The sequence below is a fragment of the Poecilia latipinna genome, unplaced genomic scaffold (assembly GCF_001443285.1).
Source record: "Poecilia latipinna isolate Pla-1442-1.1 unplaced genomic scaffold, P_latipinna-1.0 Scaffold107, whole genome shotgun sequence".
NCBI classification, from domain to species: domain Eukaryota; kingdom Metazoa; phylum Chordata; class Actinopteri; order Cyprinodontiformes; family Poeciliidae; genus Poecilia; species Poecilia latipinna.
Genome location: NW_015112723.1, coordinates 760,245 through 778,031, shown reverse-complemented (window position 1 = coordinate 778,031; position 17,787 = coordinate 760,245). Strand labels below are relative to the sequence as shown.

The window sequence follows — 17,787 nt, the reverse complement described above, 5'->3', positions numbered from 1 at the left end:
ATTAATAATATCATGAGGACTGTGATTGTAAATATTGATATTAGTCAGACAACTGGATACAAAAGTTTTAATGCTGACCATGCCATTAGAATATACTAAAAGTGTTTGCCACTAAGCAGAGAGACTTAAAGTCATTAGAGATATCTCCATTTCATGCTGTTTATAAATTGGGCATGGTCAGGAAGAATTTTACCTTGTATTGTCTTTTGCATACAACTAGCTGGAAGCAAAAAGTAATATTATACCGACACTGTGGTTAGTTAATACAAAAGAATTCAATTGAGAAAAGCTAGTAGGAAAGGAAACTGTTGAAGCAAAATATAGTTTGGAATAGTGTTGCTTCTCAGGGAAGCAACACTATTCCCAGAAACACTGACCAACTTAAGCTTATCATAATCGCAACTCTTTAATCTAAAACTAATTTGGAGTTCACAGATTTAACAAAAATATGTATTGTTTTAGAAACACATTTTCCATGTTTAGAAGAACACAAGTACATTTCTGAGATGAGTGAGGAGTGTATTTCCAGTTGTCAGAAGTTCGTAAACCCCTTTCCACTCCTCACATATCCTTTTCAGGTTTAAGTTGCAACAACAAATTTTTAACTTTGCTGGGTGGGGAAATGTGTGTCTGTGTGTGTGTTGGCTTGCATGTGTGAAGATTCATTTGTGAGGTTGTGTGTGTCTGCGTGTGCATCAGCAAGTTTAAGGCTGCAGGGCTGTGTGTTAGAGCACAGACATTTGATGTGCAGAATTGTGCCCGAGGTGAAGCAAGATGTCTGCCATCTCTCTCCGCGGTCCCCTGTTGACACGGTAACTTAGTGATGTCGCCTCTAACCAGCATATCAGGTGAACAGGGTTACAAGGAGGGAAGTTACAGACTCATATCCCCCTCTTTAATATAAACTTTAAATTGGTCACACCTCCCACTTTCTCAGTGTGACCGATGGCACAGGGCTGGACACACTTTCTTTTAAATTCTGTGAAACGGTAAGTAAATCCACTACATCGGGGAGAGGGAGATATAAATGACTCTGACCTACATGTGAGTTAACATGCAAGTTTGCGCAGCTGAAAAACTTGTTGCCACTCTGTGCTTTAATTAAACAGTTGCTAGAAAAAGAAATAAAAAACAGTATCTTACAACACTGCATGGGAACATATGTGTGACATCTTAAAGCCTGCTACGAGTCGTCTGACAGCATTCAAACAAGAGGGAAGATGCACAGACACACAGACCTCTCACACAATGCAAATCATCCCAAGTTCAAACAAATCATAAAAGGGGGCATGAAAAATAATGTTAAAAAGAATGCATTTCAGAGAAAAAGAATACTTAGATCATCAACTAAGGAAAATGCACAAAAAAAGTGGGGAGGGTAACGTCTCAGCCTCATGCAATGTGGAGATGGGCCTGGTCATGGCAGGTAGGAGGCAGGAGCAGCAGCAGACATTTTGCTTTCTACATGAAAGCAAAGCTTAAACTGAGGCATGGTTTGCTCAACATCTGGAGAAGAAAAATGAAGAAAACAAACTCCCCTCGTCATAACAATATCCGCAGGGGACATAGTTATGAAGCAGAACCCCAGGTAAAAGTTGCTAAGTCATGCAGAATCGTTAACTTGCATACCTTGGCCCATTCTATTCATCCTTGTTGCACTTCAGAAAAAGAGGTAAGTAATCTACTGTAAGTAGGTAATATTTACAGTCAATACACAACGGACAAAATGACTAACCACTCTATTTAAAGCTTGCATGTTGTTACTTCTGCATTTGGGCGGTTTAATACATCTTAATTTCAAGATGTATTGAGAGCATCTTGTCTTCACTTTGGTAAATTCTGAGTGTAACCAAAACAAATCTGCATGCTTTTAGTATCTTGTGTCAAGGTTTAAAAGTTCAATTTCATATCTCAATCATAATACTTTAGGGGAGAAAGAGCGGAAAATGAATACAGCACCCTTCACAGTTATCTGCACCGCCTGACTTATGGCTTTTAATAAATTAATAATTTCTCCCAGTAGAATAGACTCACAACATTTTTTAAGAAGAATCCAACATTTAACACTGAACATTTTATTCAGTGAGGGGACAGAATCTCAATCTGCGTGAGATTCTGTCTGATCCAAGACACTGCAACTCGGATCAGAAGTTGCGATGTCTAATTTCAGTGTTGTCAGATATTTTATGTTTTAAATTTAGGTTTTTGAGCTGCTGCTCCCCACTGAGGTAGATTACATGGCACATTAGGCTCAAGATGAAATACTTTTCAATGTTTCCAGACGTTGCCAGTTTGTTGAATCTCCAAGTTTCTGTCCTCAGATAATTTTTCTTGACTTTGTCCTCTCCACTGGATAAATCTTATCCACACATTACTACTGTATTAACTCAAATTGGAGCTGTAGACTTTTCTGTTGCTATTTTTGTCTTCAGTGGCGTTATGCACTGATGCCAAAGTTCAGCAGTCCAGACTGAACAATGTGGGAGCACTCGGCAATGCTGTTGAGCAGCCTTTAGTTCAGTCCCATGGCGAATTTTTTGCAGTCACAGCTGGAAAGACATATGCGAGCAAGACATCCTACAAACGTTCAAAAAACTATTTAACACAAACCATACAGTCTAAAAGATAACTGCACAAAATGAATGTAAACTTCTAAATGTGAAGTGAAAAAGAAATCTGAGAAAATGTTCTTAAATTTTTTCAGCATTTAGCAAATTAAAATAATTCTACTGACCGAATATATAAACATATAAACATTTCATTCAAAATTAGTGCTTTGTTTAAAACATGGTTATGTGTGATTTAATGCAGTGTATGTAAACATCTAGTTTAAATTTTAAAAAAGCAGCTACAGATAAGGGAAGGTTTCGATACTCACCATTTTATAAGATCAACACACCTGTGCTTTACTTGAATCAGGTGTTTTCTAGTCTTTCCATTTTTGAGACGCATGTTTTTGGGTCACTTTGTGTTTATGCTCCAGGGAAACTAAGGAAGTAAAGCACTACTAATAAATAATCTTGATGCTTTAAGCAAATGTATAATCTGATTAATTTGCAATTTACATCTGGACCTAACTGGTTAGGTCCAGATAATTTTGGAAAAGTACTGAAAACAAGTATCTCTTGTTTTCCAGATATGAAAACTTAGCCAAACTTTTTTTTTAGTGTAAGATTATCCTACTTCAATGAAATATATACATATATTGTTAAAGAGTTATTACACTTTGTTTTGCCAGGGATACTAATAAATGTGGAGGGTGCTGCAACAGAAGTAAGAATCCTATACTAAACTTGAAATAATTTTAGAACCGACTTATAAAAAGAATAGGAAATAAAAACCTTGTTAAACACGGACATGCAAAAAAGCACAACAGATGCACCATGATTGGGAAAATATCAACACTGCTAATGGTGAATGATCTTATGAATAGTAGTATATCTAAAAGGCAGATTTCCTTTATTCTCAGTATATTCCACTACACATCACGAAACACTACAACCATGATCTAGGCACTGATCATGTGAACAAATAACCACTAAACAACAACTACAAACAGCACAAATACACCAAGTTAGACATGAAACAGCTACACAGAACAGGTAGACCCAACAACATACTAAATGTTTGTTATGATGACATTTTTACTATAAGCTTGTTTCCAACAACAATCAGTGTCATCCAAGCAAGAAGTTAAATTATATGCTAAGCCAAGAATCAATAAGAAACAAGTGTGAACCGTTTTTCTAGCAGTTTTATTGATTTTATGTTTTTTTTTCTTTTTTTTTGTCCTGTTATGATCGCTGTGATGCGAGAGTGAAAACTGCATGCAGATGATTGTGAAGAAAAATAAAAACAGCACAAACCACACATTACACTGCATCTGTCATCACAGCCTGCACACAAATACACACGGCTAAAACACACAGGTCACGTGTAAAACACTTAACATGCAGATCAACAGCACACGGCACACACAAGTGGCACCTACTTCTGTTTTTCCCTCGCCTCTCTGCTCTTACTGCTGCGGTTCTGCCGGTTGGAGGGAGGCACCGAGTGCACAGAGGAACTCTTTTTGCTGGAGGAATGGGAGGAGTGGGAAGAGTGGGATAAGCTTGTCCGCGACTGGCCAGCGTTGTGGTCAAACTGCATGAGGCAGAAGATCAGGTCGGTGGGCACCAGCTCAAACTCGTACGGTGGGTTTGTGATCACATATCTGGCCAAAACAAGAAACATCGGAAAGGTTGATGCGCGACTCATTTTATTCCCAGTGACGATGGACTCTGGTGAAGAGAAAGCTCTGGCACGGTACCGTTTTGTGCACTGGCTTGGTGTGCCGAGATGAGCATCTCTTAATCTGTAGATCCCAAAACACAGCATGTTGTACGTTTTCAGGGCTTTACAGAACAAGTCGCCGTAGCAGCCACCGTCCTGTTGGTGAACAACAAAAGAAAAGTATGTCAGCTAATGAACTCCTTCATTGTCAGTAATATTAATCAGCTCTTTACTTGGTTTTTAATTCCAAGTGAATGCCAACTTTTAGCACTAGAGACTGCAGCAATCAACAATGTTTGTGCACCAAACCATAATTTATTCTAGAGAAAAAATATATATATATTTATATATCTGCAGAACTAGAAGCTCTGAATAACAATAAAACCTTGTAAAAGCAGGTTGGAACCAATTCAACTTGGTGTTTCCTTTGCAGCACTCTTTGTCCTCTATCAAAGTGTTCTCTGCCCACCGAGGCCTGCTTTTCGTGATTACTGTTGCTCGCATAGGATTAAGGACTGCGACAAGCAGAGGCGACCAGATGCGTGCTGTTGGGTAATGCCAAAACGTTGTCATTTCCACTCAAAGCATTTGCTTACCCCTAAGTCAGCAAACGGGCCATCATACAGGGCCAGCTGGGCGACGCGACACCTGTCTCTGTTGGCCAGCGTCTGTGGCGTGCTGTAGCCTCCTCTGAGAGCGTTCTCCTCAGCCAGCAGGCCCTCCAGCTCTGGCGTGGCTCCTCCCGTGACTAGTGTCCGGATTAGTGTGAGGATGTTATCGTTGAAGTATGTCTGGACAGAACACAGATGGGTTTTCTGTTAAAAAGGAAAAAAAAAAAAAAAAAAAAAACTCCCCCAGTCACCACTAGAGAGAGGTGTCAGATGAGAAGGGAATAAACAGACAGCCAGTTATGCTGACCTTTACCATGTCTCCTTGCAAAGAAATGAAAAAGAAAAATGAGCTGATGAAAACTTAAAAACATTCCCTTGTGTTAAGTTTAATAACTGAGAAATAGTGAAAAAAAAAATTAAAAACCTTCCCTTTATTTTTTAGGCCACTCTTTGTAGCCCCCAAATCAATTTTGGGTCTTAAATATTATATCCGATTCATATGCTCCATTTAAAAGCCCAGTTTTCCTGGTTCCCAGTCCAAAGTACAACATGAATGCCCATTGAAGTTTGAAATTTTGGGCAACTTTGAGACATACAGTGCTGTCCAACCTCTGTTTGTACATATTTTTGTTTTTTTTTACCACGTAAAATATTTTCTGACTATATAAAATGGACTGAAAAGACCATAAACTTTAATATCTAAAGTTAAGGAATTATGTAAACTTTTAGTATATTTTAAATTTGGAATAACTGATAAATGTACTACTTGGAAATGAATACAAGCAAATATTTAAAGCTAATAGTGATAATTTAATGCTGCCAGATCTTTAGTGTTGCTTGTTTCTATGATGTTACACGTTACAAAATAAATAATTGATTATTTTTGGTGATTGCCCTTATTGTCAGCGTCAGTACTGGAACATTGTGTAACAGAAACAAATGCCAAACCCAGTGAGTAAAACAAGGAAACAAGCCCAGCTTTAGAGTTTGTGCAACATGCAAATAATCAAAGAACAATTTAACAGATATATTAGTGGATCTTGGTCTTAACTGAAAGTGGGTTCCCAGAACCGATCTTACTAAAGGCCCTATTGGGCCAGCGGAGACGCTATTTAATTCATAAGTCAGTCAGATAGAAAAGTTTGAGTTTACTTTTTAGAACATTATATACTTCAGAAAGTGGACAAGAATTTTCCACTTACCGGCGATAAATTATAGAGCTGATATTTAGTTTTGTATAACCTAGCATGGATTAACCTGAGTATATTTCTGAACGTCCTTGCCCGTTCGTTAGCTTCAAACCTCTTAGATCTTCTGCGTAGCTCCCTGAAGCTGTTTTCAGCTCAAGGTTAGCTGGTTAAGAAGGTCTTACCTTTAACGAAAAGACATAAAACCTTCCACTGATGGACAATGTGTGTTAATCAATTATTAATTCTGGATCACATACAGCAGCCTTGATAAACCAAAACACTTTTTAAAAAGAACTTTTATGTATTTTTTTGTATTATTTTTATTTTTTTTTACCTAAATACAAATATTTATCTGATTTGATGGTGTCCGTGGGCATTTTGCACACAAAAAAAAGCAAAAGTACTTAAACTGTCACTACTCTAGTGTGAATGCTGTTCTACACACTGAACAATATCTCCTTTTTCTTCTGGGACACCAGTTAGACTGGCCTCTATAGGTGTCTGGTTCACTTGTCCTTCAAGCTGTTCAGGCCCGGCTTTTTCCTCGCGCTAAGACAGTCGATGTCACTCGACAGCGAGGCCAGAGTGGCAGCGCCTCTCTCTGGGCCCCTGACAGGCCTGCATAGCTTCATGATGGATGAGCAGTGTCCATTAGCCGGCTTCACCTCTGACCACTTCTAGACTACAGCTGACGCCTGTTTTACTCCCTGCGCAGCTCAGCACCTCTCGGCCCCCTAACCTCTTATTCAACTGGACGACTGCAGGAATTAAGTCATCACACCAGCAAATGGCGAGGGAGAGAATTATGGTTGGTCGTGAGATGGTGGGGGAAGAGGATTTACAGAAGACTTTCCTCCATCTCCTTCGTAATTTTATCTCCACTGAAGCGTTGCTGTTGTCAAAAGATAGAAGAGGGTTCATTTGGTCTGTTATAGCCAAGCTTGTGTCATCACTGTTGCGGTAATCCTCCAACATTCATTTAGGGTTTAAAGATCTAATGAGATTCTTGAAAATGTAATTTATGATAGTCATGTAAAAAAAATGTTGTTTTAGACATCACTAGAACTGGCAGGTGGATGTGGCCAATGTGCTTAACAATTACCAAAACTCTTAAATGCTACATAACATTGCATCTTTAATCCAAATTGTATTAATCTCTTTCCACAACATTATAGACATATATAACTCACTAACACAATGTGGGTTTTTTAGGGTTTTGCCAACTTATTAAAAAAATAAAAATAAAAAAAAAACAACAAAAACACAAGTTTTCACTGCCTTTGCTTTCTACGTCGTTGATCCACCTTTGGCAGCAATTATATTTTCTTGTCCTTTTGAAAGTGATGCCTAGCAAACCTAACTTCAGGCAGCTTCTTCCATTCTTATACAGTTCTTCTCAAGCTCCTTTCAGGTTGGATGAGAGATATCTTTGCACCCATTTTCACATCTGTTCATGCAACCGTCCATTCATTATCCTTCCCCAGATTTGTGCCTCAAGACAAAACCTCCTGTCTCTGAGGTCTAGAGACAATTTGTTTGATTTCATGTTTGGTGTTTGACCTCTGACCTGCACTGTCAAGTGTGGACCTAATACAAACAGGAGTGTACCTTTATATATCGAGTCCTGTCAACTGAATTTATGACTGGTAGACTCCAGTTAGGCTGTAGAAACATCTCAAGGATGACAGGTGAAAACAGCTCGATTGAGCTTCATCAAGATATTAAGCTAAGGCTACGAGTACTTATGTAAATGTGATTGTTTCACTTTTTAAAAATTTTTTAATACATTTCCAAAAAAAACTCAGTGGAAATAGATTAATCTAATACAGCTGGGAATACGAGTGTAATGCAACAAAATGTGGAAAAAGCAAAGCGCTATAATACCTTTCAGATGCACTGGAAGTGTCTAATATTACTACCTGTAATGACTTTTTTTTAACATGTGTGTCACTTTGTAAGGGCTCTCACAAAATAGTACAAGCTCCAACATAAACTATGCAGTGAAATGTTAAATCACAGCAATTTTGCAGCACGTTGAAAAGCTCACCGCACTCATCAGGGAGTCGAGTACACTGACAGCGAAGGCGGTGCCGCAGGCGAAGGGCTGAGTGAGGTACAGCTCCGTGTCCGGGTCGTCGTCATCGTCTTGGTCCAGGAACTGAACGTTCGAGTCATTCACTGGGAGACGGGAAGAAAAGCTGAGTTAGATAAGGTCAAAGTGAAGGCCACACACACCAGCATATCTGAGAGAAATGTATAACTTTAGTTTATCTTGCTTTTGGGTGTTGGGCAGTAATGTCAAAGGAAAAGACTCAGGTGTGTTAAAAATTGCGTTAATTTGTACAAAAGTGATGCTTTTCAATGGCCTAAACACTGTGCCCTGAATTAAAAACCGTAGAAAAAAAAAAACATCAAAATGATCAAAACTAAATGAACAAAGACAAGGTGAAAAGCATCTTGTCTTTTTTGGCAGTAGCATAATCTCACATAAAAAAAAAAAAAGCTGCTAATTAATTGATTTATTTCAGGCTACAAATTTGGGATGGATTGATGGGTGGATGCAACTTTTAGACAACGTGAAATAGAAAAGGTTCCAAATGTTCTGTTTTTTCTTTCTCTCTTTTCTCCTCCTTACTTATCAGTATAAAGACTTAAATCAAATCCCATTATGAACTCAAATTCCCTTTAGATACACTGTACAAATAGGCAAAATTAAACTATTTTTGTTGCATTTTCATTTCCTGTCTTATGAAGAAAAACACACATCACTCTTACTTTAGAAGTATTAGTTTAGTAGTAGAAATATGTCACCGTGTCAGATCATATTTATACCCCAGGAGAACAAGAGATCACATGGTGATTAATGGTTTATACATGACTAACTTTCTTTAGCTTACTTTTTTTACTGTAAGATCATGCTGCCGCAACAAAAACATGAATTTCTTTGAAAGCATTTAGCAAATCTCTATCAGTGGTTTCAGTAAATGTACATGGAGCTGTACACCTAATGGTAGCTTAGTGCTTGAATATGAAGGAATGTTTCCTTCACATAACATGCAGGACATTCTCACACACAGCTTCAGAAGTATTTCCTGTACATCATTTTCTTCATACACAGTAGTAACCATTGCAGAAGGACCCAGTCAGTTTTAATGCGTTGCATTTTGTTGTTCTTCACAACACCACTCGTGCAATATATCTTAAGCATCGTTGCTCTCTGCATTTCATTTCATCAAGAGTGATCAAATTTAGCAGGATGTTGCCGGTGAAATTTCTTTGCTGAAGAAAACTTATTACTGCAGCTTCAACAATGGCTATTACGTCACATTTGGACATCGTGCACTTATCAAATCATGCTTTGACTTTCAGAGTTTTCCTTGATGCATGTGTTTGTCACATCATCATTGCTGGAGAAACTTACATGTTTACCTGTTCCCTGAAATTCAAATGGTGCGTCAGGTAACAACACAGTTTTATCACACTGACATCAGGTGTAGATGTGGTCTGCTAAGTGAAATGGTTCAGCGTGAATCACATCACTGTGCGTTTTGGATTTCAGGCTGAAGTGTCAGCACAATAAATGAGAATTTAAACTAACAGTTGATTAGTTATTTAAGTGATGTAGTACTTTAAATCAAAACATATACATTCAATACACACATATCTTGACAATTTTAGCTTTTTTCTAATGAAAGCCAAAAATATGTTGGTCCACTTTGTTTTATCGTAAAATTTGGGCCAATATCAATATCCAATATTAGTATTGTTGCTATGGTGCATATATATTAGATATATTTCTGATCCTTGCAACACCTTTAAAAAAACAACAACAACACTGACATCCCTTCTCGTCTCCGGTTAACCAGCTCACAGTCCTCCCCTGCATCACTATCACTATTACATGCCAATGAAAACACCTCATGGCCAACGAGCCCCTTCCCCTTCCCACCAAATGAACATACGCAAATGACAGCAAGATGGAAACAGATACCAGGTATTGATATCGGCCCAGTTTTACTTGTGCTAGTTTGTACTTCACCAATGTCTTAAAAAGTGAATACAATCGGTCAAACCCCGATTTGTTGTGTATCCCTAGTTGTTCTCTGTAAGATGTAGAGCTAAAATGTTAATCAAAGTGACAATGAATCAACTGGGTCTTGGTCGAAGGGGTGACCGGTAGCGGGGCAGCCCAGCGTGCAAGAGTGTTTGGAAGAGGAACGGGAAGTGGAGTGGAGGTGGAGGGCAGCATGTTGCTATGAAAACATACACAAAGACAGACCGCACGTGATCAAAGGCCTAGCGATGCATTGGAAACACAAAAAAGGAGGGCAAAATCTTTTTTTTTTTTTTTTTTTTTAAAAAGGCCATAAATTTAAAACAAGAAAAAAGAATAAAAATGTTTTTAAAGTGAAGCCATGGGAGCAAAGAGGGCCTTGAATGCAGCCAGATAAATCAAGACAAGCTGATGAGGAGGCCAAGCAGTGGAGCAAGGGATCTGACGGCAGCAGAGGACAAAGGCTCAGCTTACCCAGCTCTGTTATCATTTGTATGCTGGTTCCACTTTTTTTTTCCTGACTGAGAGAAACCAATGGCAGTAGTTTGCCAGGTTTAGCTAATGGTGATGAGACAGTGCAGAGAGGTGGGAGAGATGCCGTTGTTATTGAAACACTTTCAAAGGCTTTTTCTAAAAAAAAAAAAAGTCAAAGTATTGTTGTGTCGACTCCAGAATTACGCTCATGGTTCTCCAGTGTCTCTGGATTAAAGTGCATACAAAGCCATAGGTGTCACAGCACTAACCATTTAAAACCGCAATCAGTTTTACCACGGTAGCACAGAACAGGGGATAAACAAGGTCTTATCCACCAACAAACCTTCTTCACACACCATGCAAGGAAAATTGATCATGCACCTTTGATAGGGAGTGTTTTTATGTTTCAGCTTTAATCTGCTCCTGGCACTGTACCCTGAAGATATGACAGTGTAATTATAGCACATGGTTCCAGTGTGACATGCAGGCTCTCTCCCCTCTTGCTCGTTCCTCAACTGTGGAACAATGTTATCACATCTAGATTTGATTCTTGTGAGAAAGAATGCAGCGGCGGTGCAACGCCAGTACTTGCTACCATTTAAGTGAGTGACTCCAACCTGACTTGGACAATAATCTTTGTGGTCAGAAAGTGTAATGGGAGAACCTCCATTCGGGTAATGGCCGGGTTGCATTAGGTAGCAGCTTTCTCTGTCTGGCCTTTTCTTAGTTGGCCTCACGCTCTATTGCTCCCTAATTGGGTCAGGGGAGACAAAGTAGCTGGTCTCTGGTGTTTGAGAAGGCCCCTTAGAGATCTGAAAGTTTCATGAGTCCCCCTCACCAGTGGGAATACAACCAGTGGCATTGTTATTAATAAATGGACATATTTTGCAACCCAGGCACTTTTTGTCCTTCTACCTTTTCTCCCTCCTTCTCCCTCTCCATCTGGCTGAGTTTCTCTTGTCCATTAGTGAACAAATTGCAGGAGATGGAGCTTTTGTCCTGAAAGTGCCGGCCTGACATCTTCAAATCAACTTGTCGTTTGAAAGCAACTATCCACATCGAGTAAATGTAGGGGAAAAAAAACAAAAAAAAAAACCTTTAGGCAGACTTGAAGGGAAGCAAAAATTCCAAACGACGCATTCCTCAGTCAATCTGACACTGAATGAGTTGGAACTTTTGATAGCAGGATGAGGTTTTTGAACTATCAGCTCTGTTTGTCAATGTCTGGGGATGAATTATGAGCTGATTTGAGGTTACAAGGTATGGCATGCGATATCTGTGTTGGAGGTGGGTGGAAACTGGTTTACCTAGCTCTGTGATGATGGGGATGTTGGATCCGGTGGTTACCGAAGCCTGACGCACAAAGCCATGTACTGGACTGCTGTCTGGAGATGACCTGTCCATTCCAGGAGGCGTGAAACCTGCAGACAGAAATACATTGTTACAAAGAACAATCAAAAACTTATTTAGCTTTTAGCAAACTTTTTTTTTTTCCAGGCTAGAAACGGTGGCAAATGTAAAGGGTGTATCTGTGTATTATTATTGTTTTTTTTTACAACATTAGGGAGGCTTTACAAACTAGTTGGGTTTATCTATGTAGGTTTTGTGGCAGATGGATACAAGTGGATAAAAGATAACTGTGGATTGTGTAAAACTTTTCAAATTAACTACTTATTATTCACATGTATACCATAAATTTTAAAAAGTTGAAAAATATATCAAGATGTTTCTATGTACTTCTTTGCCCTGCAGAGTAGTGCCTCTTTGTTAAATTACAGTCAAGATTAAGGGGAAAAAGGCACAAAAATCTACTCCAACTTTAAATGTATTTTACTTCAAAAGAGTCATAAGAATGAGCATGTCACCAAGGTCTCTGTATTTATATATTTTGCTCACATCAGCTCACCTAGCATTTAGTTGTTTTATGTCCCCTTTTTGCACAATTTGAGAGTGTGGATTAGGAGGAAGAATAAAAGAAAAAGAGCAAAGTGAACAAGGTGCCTGCTTAAAAACTGATAGTTACTGTGCTTTTAGGGGTCAGCAAAGACAACTTTAGCATTCAGATCCCTCCATCTATGGGCAGACATAAATTTTATATGTTGTTCATTTTGTTACGATAAAATTGGTGAAGTGTATCCTGAAAACCTTTTATGGTGCGGCACAGAACCATGAAATACAAGTGCAAGTGACAGCAGTACGAATTCACATGACTTCACATTTTTGCATTTTCTCAAAGTGACAAGTAAACACCCTAAATCTGTAATGCTATATGCATAATGCATCACCTGTGTTTTGACATCCATCATTTAGTGCTGACTACAGCAAAATGTCAGCTTATAGTGCCAAGGCCATGGAAACATAAGGCAAGGAATATATTCAGGTCACAAAGTTTTAAAAGCATTGCAAATTCAGTGTGCGTGAGTATGCGTGTGTGCGCGTGTGTGTTCTTTTCTTGTCAAAAGTCTCAATACGCTGCTCACATTACAAAAGAGAGCTTTCAGGCCTTTGCAACGAAAAGACACCGAGCAGTTTAGGACGGAGTAGAAAGCACACACTGAACCGAAGCCTGGTTGATCCCAACTTTTGTTAAACCAATTATTAAACAAGGTCTGACAATGCGAGTCAGCCAGAGAGCATCAGCTCCAACATCACACTGTTGAAGTCCATAGGAGTGTGATACAGAGTTTTGGGGGATTTTTTTTTTTTTCTTTTTTTGCATTTTGCCTCTTAAATGCTGCTCTAACAGTTTTCCACAGCGAACATGAAGACAGCGCAAAGATGTAGGAAAACAGCCTCTGTTCAGTTGTAGCTCATGCGCCAGAAAGCGATGCTGGTGGGAAACACGAGGCCTACTGCTGTGCTTCTTTCAAAAAACATGTTAGGGTTACAGCCTAAAGCTGCAACTCAGTATGAGCTGAAAGGCTCCAGAGAGCTGGATGTCTTTGTTGAGAGTTAAATATGTTATCTTGTCGGATCAACCTACGGTTCGGCTAAATTACCTGAGAGAATTTAATCTCAACATGAAGCATTAGCATATTAACCTAAAAAATATTGCATCCCCAGTATATAAATCAAGTCAAAGGTCTCTAGATTTCAATTGAATTATGTTTGTTTTTCTAGGACTTTATGTATTTTATGTTCTTTTATTAAATTAATCCAGCAAAATACACCACCAGAAAGTTTTAAAAGCAGTTTCATTACACAAAATCCTCTCCATTACATTGTTGTTCGCAGTGAGAGGCTGTAAAATAGTGCCTTTTGAGCTACAGTGTACAATAGACAAGCGAGATCTGGGTTACATACCCCCGTATCCTTGTAGCCCCGCGGGCACAGCTATGCTCTGTGGTTGACTACATTCTACAAGCAGCCGTGAGAAGCTCTCCCCTAGGAAAGCACGTGTTTACTTATTCATTTGCACCTTCCAAATTCCACAGATAGCGTCTGAACGGGAGCGACGCCAGAAGGAAGGAATCCCCGAACAATTGCGGCATTTGGGTATGTTAGTGCATTTTCTGTACTTTGCGTATGCATCACTGCATGTCACTGTGAATGTGTGTTTTCTTAAATGGGTAATTCGTGTAAGACACAATTATTGATAACACTCGGCTCCGCGCATCGATCTGGGGAGAGAGGGACCGAGTCCAATGAGCTTTTGCATGGAGGTGGCTCTCTGTGAGTAGCGCTCCCCAGAGCAACGAGCTCCGAGGTTTCGCCGCCTGCTTATTGTTCCTTGGTGGCTCTGCCACTGAAAGCTAATCACTCACTCACGGCTGGGAAAAATAGCACCACTGGCATAAAAGTTAAACATGTGGAAATGTTCCTTACAAAAAGACAATTCTGGTTTGTATAATAATCACTGCAGTGCAGCAATGTACACAAATCATTTTTATAATTAAGATTTGTATTATCGTCGATTATATGTTTTGTAAGGACCTTCTTAGAAAATATGATGGTACATCTCCAGGGGTTCTCTTTGAAATAAATAAATAAGTAAACAGACATATTGTTTTCAAGTCTCTAATAACTGAAATAACCCTTCTTCGTTAAGGTTTATAGCATTGCATTGTTGCCAGTTTTTCTGTTAAGTTTTTATTGTAGAGTTTCCTGCAAGAGTTTTTGGTATTCGGCAGCACTTAACAGGTTTTTATCTTGGGATGCTCTCAATTTAGTTCCACCATCTTCTCTGACTAAAAGAATTAAAACATTGCAACAGGATGATGCCGTCAACAATGTGTTTCATGATGGCCATCATATGTTCAGGGTGTTCTGCAGTGTTGCTTTTCTCCCACATATAACGATTTGTCTGAACTCCGAAAGGTTCAATTTTAGTTTCATCTAACCAGAGCACATTCTTTTGCATGTTTGTGATATCTTCTTCATGGCTTGTTGTGAACTTCTAATTGGACTCCACTTCAATTCTTGCCACTCCTGTATAGAGACTAGATTATTGGAGTGTGTAACTAATGATTGTTCAGTCAACAGATTCTTCCTGTGGATCTCTGCAGATCATCCTGAATAATGTGCCATGAATCATGCTCCTCTTTCCAGACCTGTGAGTTTCATGTAGATGTCCATGTTTTGTTAGGTTTGCAGGTATGCAAATATATATATATATATTTCTTTTTACTAACTATGGATTGCAACTCCATGATATGTCTGCAGTGTTCCTTTGTCTTGGTTATTCTGTGTCTTCTCTGATGTTTTGCAACAACTGGTTTTATGTTCAAGCAACACACAGGAAACAAAGCATAGTTACTAATTATGGGATTTCTAAAAGAAGATTGTATTTAGATTTTATGTAGTTACAAAAGAATAAAGGAAGTTGAATACAATTATGTATTATTTGGTGTTAGTCTAACTGCAAAAAATCCTAAGAAAATATAGTGAAGTTTGTTGTTGTCGTGTGATAAAATATGAAAATGTTTCCACGGCGTTCAAACCAAAGAAAGAGTAGCAAAAAATATTCTATGAGACTTGAGTCAGCATCTCTGCTGTGGTGATGCTCGCTGCACTGAGATCAAGGTACGGCTTTCAAGGTAAACATAAACCGAGGTTTACCTGTGGGTGAGTGTGTCTGCACAGATTGCCTTGGCATGAATCCGCGTGTGTCTAAACTGGTGCAAACACACCCACACAAATGTGGAAAGCGTGTGCCCGCATGTGTCGCTGTTTTGTCGTGACTAATGAGGAGCAGCTGATTTGGCCTGCCTGGTGATTTGTACTAGCTGCTTAATGATGATGAGGCCTGATGGGATGCCAGGTTCATATGTTTGTCTGCAAACATCAACAATCTGTTCCAGACGATCTGCCAGACTCTGTATCAGGGGGGAACGACATCAAACGGCACAGTCATGTTGATTACATCATTAAAAAGTATTATCAGAGAGGTTTAGGAGCATTTAATTACCAGAGACAACACTCAAATTGTCAGAAAATTGCACAACACAAACTTTAAAGAATTGACATAGCAGTCAACACAAGATTTCCAGTGTGCACGTCCTCTCGAGCGTCACTCATGTCAGCCTATGGATAATACAGCAGACTTGCAGAGAATTTTGATTAAGAACATTTAGCACTCTCTATTCCTTCCAGTGAGGCTGCTTCATCCCCTCCCTGTCTTTTCCTCTCCTTTTTTCCATTCTTGACTACCGTCTTCCCTCCTTGCCACAACCTGTCCCCTTTGGGCAGCAGTGTACATGGAGTCTAATAGGACGCTCCTTACCTTGGGAATTAGCCTGTAAGACCCCAATGCTGTCATCAAACTGCATAGACTTGATGTTGAGTGATGCCAAGATGCATTCCTTATCCTGCAGAGAGGCATCTTCGATATTGTTCTGATTGGCTGACAGTATTACGCACATGTCACAGAGGTTGATGTTGACAGCCCTTAAATCTGCCCGACTTAATGGTGTACCCTTCAGGGTGAGGAGAACACAGAGAAAAAGAGCGAGACAGCAAGAGGGAGAGCAAGGGAGAGAAAAAAAACGGAACAGAAAGACATGGGGGAGAGAAAAACAAATTTAAGAAGTGAGCAGAGTGGAGCTTTGGGAAATTAGTTAACAAGTATTTTTTGTTTTGAGGCAATGACATTCCACTGATCTAACCAGGCATTAGAGATTCATAGACATGGACTAATATAAAGGCTAGCCTGCGCTGAGGGCTGTGTTTGGGATTCTGCTCTGATCATCAGTCAAGCCAGGCCTAACAAGCTCCAAGGCACCAAGCCATGCCATCTGTGATGGGCACTGCAGCTACAGCATTCATAAACTCCACTTTGGATATGCAGGATGTGTCTCTCCTCAAGATGAAGGAGGTTTACTGAGCTCTCATGGAGTGATCTTTCAATCGAGCGACGTGTGTGATGGAATCAAAATGACAGCGGCCCCTTCAAGATTTCAATATGTGTCTAACTGGGAAATATTCAAACTGAGCACTTACAGGTAAGATGGAGACCTTGGGGAAGTTGTGTAAAGTCTCCCACTCTCTCCGAAGGTAATCCAGCGAGCCCACAAAAACTATAGGCTTTAGTTCATGGTAGTGAAAATTGCTGGCTCTTAAAGGCATCACCAGGTTTCGCAGCCCCACCAAAGCGGACGTGACATCCCCAAATATACAGACCACTACATGGCCGCTCAGCACAGTCATGGAGGCTTCGCTTCGAGTCTGCAGGGAAACAGAAGGGCATGGGTAGATAAGGGGAGAGGAGCACAGAAAGGAACAGGGGGGAAAAGAGTGTTCCAGAGAAGAAAGAATGAGACAGTGCAGTTGTGCATGAATGTTACTCTCACTTGCAAAATAAGGTCTGAATCCAAATCTAGAAATCTGCCTTCATCACCAAAGTTTAGCATCAACACAAGACAATGTTTAGCTAGGAACTGTTCCACTAAGAAGGGAGTAGTCTTAGAATAAAAGAAATTGTGTTTGTTTTGTAGGATATAATTCAATCAGGCTGAAAAATGCAACATCAAGCTGACACCTTGTAAAGATAATACCTTATTCTTAAATAAAAATAATAAAATCCTGCTTTAACGTCTGTCACCTGTCACATAAACTCCATGTGTTTTTTTTTTTTAAATCATATTTTAACTTACATTTGCTTCTAAAGTACAACTTTGCAGACAACACAGAATATGTTTAACACCAACCAGGGATGATATTATAACCAATGACAGGCAAAAAACAA

At 39.4% G+C, this 17,787-nt stretch overlaps 1 protein-coding gene across 47 annotated transcripts in view; it reads right to left on the bottom strand.

Moving 5' to 3' along the window:
• kcnma1a (potassium large conductance calcium-activated channel, subfamily M, alpha member 1a) overlaps positions 1 to 17,787 on the bottom strand; it is a 163,907-nt gene that overhangs the window by 3,407 nt on the left and 142,713 nt on the right. For 21 of the 47 annotated variants that reach the window (XM_015027806.1, XM_015027807.1, XM_015027804.1 and 18 more), the window contains 9 exons: positions 17,043 to 17,267; positions 16,327 to 16,519; positions 11,912 to 12,025; positions 10,605 to 10,688; positions 8,124 to 8,254; positions 4,872 to 5,066; positions 4,313 to 4,431; positions 3,992 to 4,216; positions 1,630 to 1,658 (listed from right to left, as the gene is read on the bottom strand). In XM_015027806.1, coding sequence (XP_014883292.1) covers positions 1,630 to 1,658; positions 3,992 to 4,216; positions 4,313 to 4,431; positions 4,872 to 5,066; positions 8,124 to 8,254; positions 10,605 to 10,688; positions 11,912 to 12,025; positions 16,327 to 16,519; positions 17,043 to 17,267 — 1,315 coding nt within the window. Of the gene's footprint in view, positions 1 to 1,629; positions 1,659 to 3,987; positions 4,217 to 4,312; positions 4,432 to 4,871; positions 5,067 to 8,123; positions 8,255 to 10,604; positions 10,689 to 11,911; positions 12,026 to 16,326; positions 16,520 to 17,042; positions 17,268 to 17,787 lie in introns of those variants that run through there. The other 26 variants (XM_015027813.1, XM_015027821.1, XM_015027822.1 and 23 more) reach the window with 5 other exon arrangements.